The 10,205-nt window shown below is 37.8% G+C and overlaps 2 protein-coding genes across 2 annotated transcripts in view; both read right to left on the reverse strand.

Annotated features, from left to right (window-relative positions):
- The window catches only part of dennd2b (DENN domain containing 2B), a 57,840-nt gene extending 54,218 nt beyond the window's left edge, over positions 1–3,622 (reverse strand). The window contains exon 1 of the mRNA XM_042008707.1: positions 3,497–3,622. The gene's annotated coding sequence lies outside the window, so the exon portion shown is untranslated. The remainder of the gene's footprint in view (positions 1–3,496) is intronic.
- A 669-nt stretch (positions 3,623–4,291) lies between these two features.
- On the reverse strand, positions 4,292–9,674 carry tmem9b (TMEM9 domain family, member B). The gene is made up of 5 exons (XM_042010550.1): positions 9,437–9,674; positions 8,735–8,826; positions 8,536–8,644; positions 7,886–8,020; positions 4,292–5,418 (listed from the first exon to the last, which is right to left on the reverse strand). Exons 1-5 carry the CDS (start codon positions 9,506–9,508, stop codon positions 5,263–5,265), a joined length of 564 nt encoding a protein of 187 aa, XP_041866484.1. The 5' UTR covers positions 9,509–9,674; the 3' UTR covers positions 4,292–5,262.
- Positions 9,675–10,205: the final 531 nt, after the last annotated feature.

Raw genomic sequence — 10,205 nt, forward strand, 5'->3', positions numbered from 1 at the left:
AAATGGAAGGTTATATTAAGTCAGGAAGGCTACTAGATGAGTTTGACTTTGTTTGCATGGTAACATAATAATATCCAATAGAATGTAATGCAGTTTTTACATTCTGAGATAACTGATGGCTATTTGTATTAAAAAATATAAAACCATGGCTTCGTCTCTCTCTAAGATGCTGCTTGATTATAGAAAATAAGGTATTAAAGAAATGAAGCCATTTTACTGCACAGCATATTTAATTTGCAGTATTTATCTGACTTTATAAAAGTCTGTTGGTACTCAGGTTATGAAATGTTTTTTTTTTGTGTGTGTGTGTGTGTGTGTGTGTGTGTGTGTGTGTGTGTGTGTGTGTGTGTGTGTGTGTGTGTGTGTGTGTGTGTGTGTGTGTGTGTGTGTTTGTTTGTTTTTCAGCCTGACAACAAACTCTGTAAAAACAGCATATAAATATTTAGCCTTTACAAATCAGATTCCATGTGTAAATGTGTTTTTGTATGGATTTTCTTGCTTTCCATTACTGGCATTCCACAGAAATTTGTTGCAAACCCTTTTTCCCCTGGACACAAGGGTTCGTAACAACAAGAATGTCATTTAAGTGTATGTCAGTAACACTGATTCAAAATCGGATTTGATTATATGCCTCTGACCTTTTGTGGAATAGAAGTTTAAAACAACACAAAGTGCTAATATTCAAGCAAACATTACTAATAAATATTTGTTGTGGCATTTGATGCACTACAAGCACCCTGACAAACCTGTGGGTGTGTTAGTGGTGAAAAAAAAAGAAGTATAACCCTAGAAATGATCCACCAGTAATGCTCAGAAGTTAACTCCAGAAAAGGACAATTGAAATGACAATTTGTCTTTTTTAATATTAAAAGTTAAACAGTTAAGTAAAAATTGTTCAGTTTAGACCAGTGGCTCTCTCAGGTTTGTGGCACAGTTACTTAAGTATGTAATGTTGCCATATCTAGGTTAACTTAAATCCAATAAACTACTTAGCTGTGTCTTTGCTGTGGTTCTGGAGCATTCACTGAAAGACAGTTCATTCCTTCCCTCAAAAGATACCAGACAACACGAGAGGGCCACATGAATTCCAAACATCTACAGCATGCTTCTCAGTGGTCAAGTGGTCAGAACCCATTAAACCATTTGGACACGAACAAAATGTGTCTGCACTGTACAAACAAGTACATGGATTCTCTTAATTACATTCTTTTAAAATCCCCAAAATGTGTTATGAAAAAAAAATGCTACATTTTTATCATCATTTTGAGTCAATTTGCCATTTAGTTGACGACCAGACTTAGAGACTGTTTCATGAGTTGCTTCCAACCTGTTTTTAATTGTTGTACGACAGAGATTATTTAGTTATCTTTCTGTGTTGCTGCATGTAACATTTCTACATGCACAACTCATCCATAAAAATGAGCTCATTTCTGTCTCTTGAGAGTTTTGGGGGGTGAGGTGGTCTTATCATCCCACAGGCCCGGGAAGAGAGAGGAAGTCACAACACACAGACATCCTTGATTGTGGTTTGTAGCATCAAGTCAGCAGGAAGCCTTTCTCAGAGACTAAGTCAAAACCTTTCAAGGTCTCATAAAGATCGCCTTTCCTGAGAACACTTCAAATCCGCTCTGTTTGAGCACAAAAAGACAAAAGCACTGACTAGTTTTTGTGGGATGTTTTACCAGAATTTAACCCAGGCTTAAACTTGTGGAATTCATTGTTCCACTGATCGCAGTACCATCTGGACTCCTCATTAAAAGCCACATCCTCCTCTTGCATGACACGGGAGCATCAAAGCATAGACTCACACACATACATGAAATTCTTCCAGCCATAAAGAATGAAGCCAGCCTCCAAAAATCTTGGCATGAATTATCTTAAACAAAGTTTCTGGGGTGATAACAAAGCTCTGACACTATGATACACCTACTATTGCTGCAGTTGTGAGAAATTTAATGCATCTTAATACATATAAACATCACAAACTCTCAGAAATTGATAGAATTCACTCCACAGCTGTATGACACTTCTGCCACCTACACTCCAAAGCATTCCTTTCATTTGGCCTCAGGACATTCCACAAAGCAGAGGAAAGTCACTCACTGCACAATTATCTGCTTCATATTTCATAGAAAAGATATTTGATGTAATAGACATAGTATCATATTTCAAAAACAGACATGGGGCAGCTCTTAAGCTTAAGAGTTAAGTTGATGTGTCTTGTCAACACTGTGAGGTGCAGCAACTGAGGAAGAAGCCAGCTTGTCAAGCATAAAGACATCCTCTTCTCTTTAAAACTGCAGAAATCAGCTGGAAGTGTCTTCTGCAGAGTAGCCACCTGTTTTCTTTTATGTCTGGCTGGATGTGCCTGACAAAAAATGTTGCCATAGCTGTTCTGTAGTTGTTTAGAGACAGCAATCTAAGCTGTTTGACTATTCACACAACCCCATTTTGTCCTCCATTGCCTGGAAAAAAAAATTGCTATCAAGTTCATCCATCTATGCATCAGTCATCATTTAGCACAGAAACTAATTTGAAAAAACATCTAAAATAATGACCACTTTATGTATATGTGTTGACAAAGATGAATGAGTGTTTTTAAAGCTGGAATCTTACGTTAAATGTGGTTGGAACACTGATACAATGTAAATCTGAAGACAACAAAGACATCAGATTATAGTAATGCAGAACAATTTGACAGATTAGGTCTTTTTTCATTAATGGTGGAAAAAAATCTAAGTAGAAGGTTTTGTCTGAAAGCTGTAAGCAGTGTGTTGCTGTCTCCAAAAATGCTCAGAATAGCTGGAGCTCCAATCTCACAACAATCCTGGGAGAACAAAAGAACACAAGGACATTACTTTATCTCATGGCAGTGCAGCTTCCCAGCCACCGGCAGACACAACATCATTCAACCAGTAACTCAGAAACCTTGAATACAAATGCATCTTGTTAAAAAAAAAGAAAAATTCCTTCCGGACTGGGACATTATGGGGACCTGCAGTAATGCTGCACTTTAAAGTGAAAATGTGGTTTAGTCACAGTAAAGGCAAGGGGAGATGGAAATGTGACCTTATATGTGTTGAAAAACAGTTTTAGAGACACATAAAATTCATCAGAGGTTTTCTGAAGCAGGGAATTACACATGATAAACACAAATGCTTTTGATTTCTGCATGGATCGGGTTCAAAGCTCTGAGGCGCCCCCTGTAGGCTAAGCGATGCAAATGCAGCTAAAAAGTTGAAAACACCCCCGCCAAACATCATCAAAGAGTGCATAAGTCAGTCAGCCAACTTGGATCAAACTCAGTATCTGTAAAAGAATTTTAACTCTCTCTCCTTAATTGTAGTTAAGGTTAAAATGTGCAACACAATTATTTTCTTTGTTATAAACACAACATAAATATGCAGAATCTCGCGCCGCAACTTGCTCAAAAATGCATATTTTCGTTAAATATTCCCTTTTCACAGCACATTAGGAGGTTAAACAAGAAGCCTACCTCTATCTCTGTGTTGTCGCTGTGTATGGTCAATGATCCATCCTTGAACTGTGTCTGTGCCGCTTTCTGTCTGTGCAGCCTGAAAACAGCCTTTTTCTGAGGGAAATTTGTTCTCTCCGAATAACTGCATGCAATGAGTGAGGGGAAAAAAGAAAAGTGGAGAGCACAGGAAACGATGACGCAGCTGTATGGGAATCACTTAGTAAAATGAAAAGAAGATGGTGGCAGTGATATCTTCATGAAGTTCTTCAGATTTGAACTCGTTTAAGTTTTTTACTCAATCTAGAACGATTATATATAAACGTGCAATAGCTGGCTTCAGTGAATTATTAATCCCTACAATAATTACAAGGGAAATATGACTAAACTAGTCCAGATGAGCCTAAAATGACTGTTTTCTGCTGGTAGTATCGTTACTGAATACAAAGCAGTAGATATATAGTTTGTGCAACATTGTGTTAAGATTGTATTAGATGAAATGTCTAGATTTTTGTGTTGCACACCCACATCGTAGCTTAACATAAGTGTGGTCGAATTCTTAATTCAGTGCTGAAGTCTTTTCCTAAAACTTTCCAAATTCCTCCTACCACCGTTTCTTAATCAGTCTGCCCACATGAACTTCAGGATGGAAAAGAACTTCAGAAAAGATGAGACATTATTTTTGGACTGCATCCCTGATCTGCACAGGACCTGGTACACAACAGAACTTTATGTCAAATGCTGTTGCAGCATGTTGCTTAGGTCTATGAAGAATGCAATCAAAACAGTACATTCAAGGCAGACAAGAAAGAGCCATAAATATTACATACATTTATTTCAAAGTTAAATGTATCACATATACAATAGTTAAGACACTTTTATGGGTCTCCCAAAAGTGGTAGCTTACCCTCCTCATAGTACACACCTCAGCTATATACAAAATAAAACTCTTTAAGCTCAGAATAACAGCGGTGTCACACACAGCGTCAGACAAGGACCCTGAAGATGAAACTGATGCTTGACCAAGCACAAAAAGTGTACAAAACAAAGACTATACATTTGTTAGGCAATTGAAGAGGGCAGAGACTTCAAAAGGGTCATTAACAGACAAGGATCAGTAGCACAGCTATGATGACTTGGACATCACAAAGATATTTAGTTGATTTATGCAAAGAGGTTCAAGAAACTACTTCCAAATATCAAATTTAATGTAATACATGAAATGCTGACTATCACGCCAGTCATCAGACATTTAGCATCATGGCAGGAATGATGGATTAAGAACATATTTTTAAAAAAAACGATTATAAAACATGCATTTTCAAAGAAAGATGAATCCATATTTCACACATGGTGTCTTCTCCTGCAGCGAGCAGTGGTTAATGTTGTGTTCATGTCTGTTTTTGGATGGAAAAACAGTGACTGATGTGGTTATCCAGCCACTATGAATGGCTGTTAAAGCCAGTTTAGCTTATAAAATTAAAGAACTTGACAGTTTTGGACAGATGGGATTTCAGCTTCAATCATTTACTCAAAGAGAAAAACTCTACTTTTCATGTCTGTTCATTTGAGATGTAAAAATTAATTCACTGTAATCTCATTTGCCGTCTGCAGACTAAGTAAGAGTTCTCGGTAACTTCTGCTCGACAGATCCACATTTCTTAGCCATTTTACCTCAAATGCAAAACACAGCAATCATTACTGAGAGGAAGCTATATAAATTGACAGCTTTGTCACAGTGTTTATTTCTGTTTTGTTTTTCCCCCCCTCCACCAGTAACTGGCATTTTAACTCAGTACGACATGGCGGTCGAACACAGATTTCCTCTGCTCCTGGACTTGCCTCCTCCAGCGCTGCTGGGCATGCTCCACTTTGTTCAGCATGTTGGGTCGGGAGTGTGAACGTGACAGAACATTGTGAGCGTTGGCAAAAGGCTGCTGGTCCTGAAAACACAGAAAACATCCATGACCCAAAAAAGCCTACCATGCATAAAAGTGTAGGTCTCTTCTGAAATAATCCTGACCATATTAAATGGGCATTTTAGCATTTATGCAAAAAACTATTTGAGCATATCTAATTGTTTTCAGTTTACAAAAAGGTGTTACTGGAGGGGGCTGACCAAAATTTCTCCAGCCACAACTGGACAGACCAATGAATGACAGGACAGAGTTGGACCACTCATCTCATATCAAACCTGCCCCATGCAAAGTAAAGTATGAACGGCTCATCTGGAAACGCCAGATTGAAATGCTAACATTTATGATAAAATTGGACTAAATACAGCAAAATCTGTTGTATTTGCCATTTCTGGTTGATGTACCTCCAAAAAACAGATGAGAAGTAAGTTACAGAAGCCTGGAAGGCTCACTTCTTCAGACAGTGTTTCATTTTCACTTATATCTTCAACCCCTGGTTGAGTTGTGTTTAATTTCCCATGTTACTGATCTTTATGTAAAGGTTTTTGAAAATGGATAATAAATTAATTTTAATGTAGTTTTTCCTCATAACACAATTTCTTTGAGGATCCCTGCCAAAGTGGAAAATTCAGACAGCATCTCTGTATCAAAGGCTGACTAAACATTACAAACCCACCATTTCCTTTATCATCAACATTGCAGCAGAACATCCTATTTTAATGGTTTTGCTTTCTGTTGTCAAGGAAAAGGTTACTAAGCTAGATAAATTAGATAAAGCAGCAACTCTTTAGTTGTATTGTTGCACCATGAGTCCGTGTAGCAGAGCACTGTGTACAAAGAAATCAGAAACTTTTATATTTCCTATAAAGCACAACATTTTTTAAAGTAATACTTCTTCTTGTCTGAACTGAACTTGTCTGAGTCAAATCCCAGCGTGACCAGTAAGGCAGCCAAAGTCCGATCTCCACCCTCAGGCAAAGGCGGTCATGGCTTCCTTCTGTTAGTATCTAAACACTCTTTCATAACAGAAGAGCCCAAATTGGTTTGTTTTCAGCAGTAAATAGTTTTTTACATCAAATAATTGGAACAATCAGAAACTGATTTTAAACTGATATCTGTTGTGCTCTAAATGTAGGACTTTAAAAAAAAAAACACTTTCCTTAAACTTGGTCAGTAAGGGTTTTTTGCCACACAAGAGGAGAAAAGAAAACGTTCTCATACTGCCATAAATTACCCAACCATCCCGTTAACGATGGTGGATCTAAAAAAAAAAAAAAAAAAAGCTAGAACACAGAGCTAAGGGTGAGCTACCACAGAGAAACTCCAAGGTACCTAAAGTCAGAACTGTAGGCAACATCACAATTTTCTTCAATGTTATTGGAGTTCTGAACCATGAGATCATTCTTCAACAGTCAGAACATCAACAGTGTTCTGATGCAATGTTCCAATGCGCACACTCAGCACACTGAATATGCACAAGTTTTTGGCATTTCCACATCAATCCCTGCTCACTGTTTAGCGTTCTCGCTACATTTGGCTCCCTGCGGTTTATTTCTCTTCACAAACACAAATTTCTTTAGAAATCCAGTGAGTCATAAAAGCAGTCATGTAAATAGTCAGCATAGGAATTCCAGGAAGGGATTGAGGCATGGCAGGAGAGCTGGAAATAGTCCCTCTCTACATGTAATGGACAGTCTCTAGCTTTCTGACGGTACCAGAGCTGGCACAGTGAAAATGCATGTCAAGTAAATGCTCTCTTACAACGTTTAGATAATACAGACTAAAAAAAGCGTGAATAGTCTTTGAAGAAATGTCATAACAGACTAATGTTTGACTTCAAATACAAACACAGACCTGAGCAGAAATCTACTATGACAGTTGAGTTGATTTAGTTTAAGTACTAGAAGAAGTGATCTTAACCTGCTGCACTACTGCGACAGCCACACCTGGCAGATTCCACATCCTTGTCCTGCCAACATTCATGTAAAGGAATCCTCCTGAAGGAATTTAGCAACTTGGATCACATTTTCTTTCCCTTCCCCTTGTCATGCACACATTGCATTGTGAAAAGAATTGGTTAATGCTTTTCTAGGAGCTTCTCTACTGCAATCCCTTGCCTGCAATTACTAATACTTGGTTCACTCCCTACTTAAAGCATCCACCAAGATGGAATCGATTACTGTAAGTAACTGGTGTCAAATTTCTATGCTTGCTTCAGTTAAAGGATTGTACAAGTTAGAGAGCAGCAGATAAGCAAAAATCCCCCTGGGTTAGAAAATTACAGCACTGGCTCACAACTTTGTTAAATTTTACCTACAATGCTTGCCTCCTTCATACCAGTCTCTGTGATGGGAGGTTTACACACGTATAAAAGGTCTTATGACACGAGAGAGTTCAGAGTAACAGCTTTACTGCACAGAAGGTAAAATACTGTAAAATTTAAATATGCAGGGAAATAAAGCTGCAGATCTGTAAAAATAATAGGAAGGCATACCCCAACATCATCATCACTCTGAATAAGCTGCGAATGTCCAAACAGCCGCCTCTTCAACATGGGCTCCAGGAGAGTCAAATACACCATGTAGAGCAGCAACAGGCCCAAAATGGAGAGATACATTATGATGGTAGCCTAAAGATATGGAACAATCACTTATGTTTAAAGCTGCAAGTGGCATGTGAACAATACACAGAATTATTAACAGTGACAAATCATTTAGGTCATATTCAGCACAAGTCACGTGCAAGGGCTGATGTTTTGTTTTTTAACAGTGAATTATAAAATATGAATAAAAATTATGACTGTTGTTTTTCACTACTTGCCATTTTAGGGACTAAATGATCGCAAAAAAATTACAAAGACAAGGGAAGTGTATTTGTACAGCACATTTCTTGTACAAGACAATTTAAAGTCCTCCTGTACATAAAACATCAAAAACATTACAGAAGGGCACAGAAGAGTAATTAAATCAAACTTTAATAATAAATTTTTAAAAAATTAAAGGCAAAAGGCTCAAGTAACATTAGATAAAATGTGACATAAGTCATCGATGGATCCAATGATTATTAAAGCTAAAACACAAACATAGACCAAAATAAAATGAAATAATCAACACTTGTCAACACACAGGCTTCACTTAAACTTACCTTTATTGTTCCAGAGCTTCTCTCTTCATATTTACACTCACAGCGCAAACAGTAAGCCTCCACATCTTTCCCGTCCACCGGCATCGGTTCAACCACATGGAGACAATTACTGACAAGAAAAAAAGCATCAATGAAGTGGTAGCAACAGGACAGGTGGCAGCTCATAAAACTCATCACAGCAAAACTTTACTCAACATACCAGTCTTTGAGAGAAACATTTTGTTTGTAGATCTGTCCTTCAATGTCTCTGTACGGTGGACAGATGCATTTACAGCGGATGTCCTCTGAATTCTGTAACAGATGTATCAATAACAGGTAAACAATAATGTTTACCTTTTTCTATGTTCTCGTTTTTACATCATTGAAGGTCTTTTTCAGCTTCATATTATGCTTTTTTTTTAAAAAGAAAAAAAACGAACAAAGGTTTACTGGTAAAGATGGCATTTAGTCTCAAGTCTCAACTCGTTGTATAGTGAATTTAAATACAAAAATATAATAGTAAAAAGGGGGGACTTTTGCAAACACTATTCTTCTATATTCTTTGCTTTTATAATGGGTTTTCATTACTATATCTTGTCACATGTTGCCTTTATCCAGTGTCCGTATATTTTGCAGCTAATAGCCACCATATCATTTCATACAACAAGTCCATAGATCTAAAGATCGCTTTATAAGCTACATGAGGATAAATCTACATTAAACAGCACATCAAAGACAACAGCTGCAATGTTCCTGATGGTGGTCGAAAATGGTCATAAAACAATAATTAACGTAGATACTCCGACGCTTAAATGTCAAAACAGTGAGCGATGATTCATCTCTGATGGAGATTTTACTTCAGTTAAGCCACCATCACCATTTTCTGTCAACCACCAGCTAAGAAGGCTAACATTAGCCTTACCTTCGCTGCCACCTGGCTTAACAAAACAAAACACGTCAAGCAGAGAAACTCAGTTACAAAAACAGACTTCATCTTTTCAGTCCTTCACATTAGCTTAGTCTCAAAAAGCTCCACCGAAATAAGAGTTGCACCCTATAGAGTAACGACTTCAGCCATCGATGTAAGTCGAAGATAAACAGCTTCCCAGGCAGCTGACTTGTAGCTTCCGGAGATGGCGGTCAACTTCCGCATAGTCACGAGCTCGAGAAGGCTGCGTTCAGTTAAGGACGTAAAGGAGGCCAACAGAGGCGGTAACTAACAGCGTGCCACTCTGGTGACGTGACATTAACCAACACCAGTTGAAGTTTTTTTTTGGGGGGGGGGGGGGGGGGGGGGGGTATACACATATACACCAGTTAATTCCTTTAATGTTCACTTTTTCCGTAAACTTCTCAAAACATGTACAAGAAGAATGAGAAAAAAGTATAAATTGAACGCACCCTTTTGTTAAATATGTAAGATGCTGACTTCCATGCTGGTTCTGGGAGACAAACACAGAAAGCGGACACTAGACAGTACAACGCTAAATATCAGGAACATAACACATACATGACAGTTGTAATATGTGTAGTCTAATGAGATCCCATTACCTGTGTTTCATGTAGATAAAATAATCCCCCACAGTTTATTTCTAAATAAAAATGTATGGACTTTATGCGTCTAAAATGCTGCTGTGATTCTAAATAATATTTATGTATACTTGTCCAGATTAGCAAATGTTTTCTGCCTG

Source organism: Melanotaenia boesemani, chromosome 1 (assembly GCF_017639745.1).
Source record: "Melanotaenia boesemani isolate fMelBoe1 chromosome 1, fMelBoe1.pri, whole genome shotgun sequence".
Classification (NCBI taxonomy): domain Eukaryota; kingdom Metazoa; phylum Chordata; class Actinopteri; order Atheriniformes; family Melanotaeniidae; genus Melanotaenia; species Melanotaenia boesemani.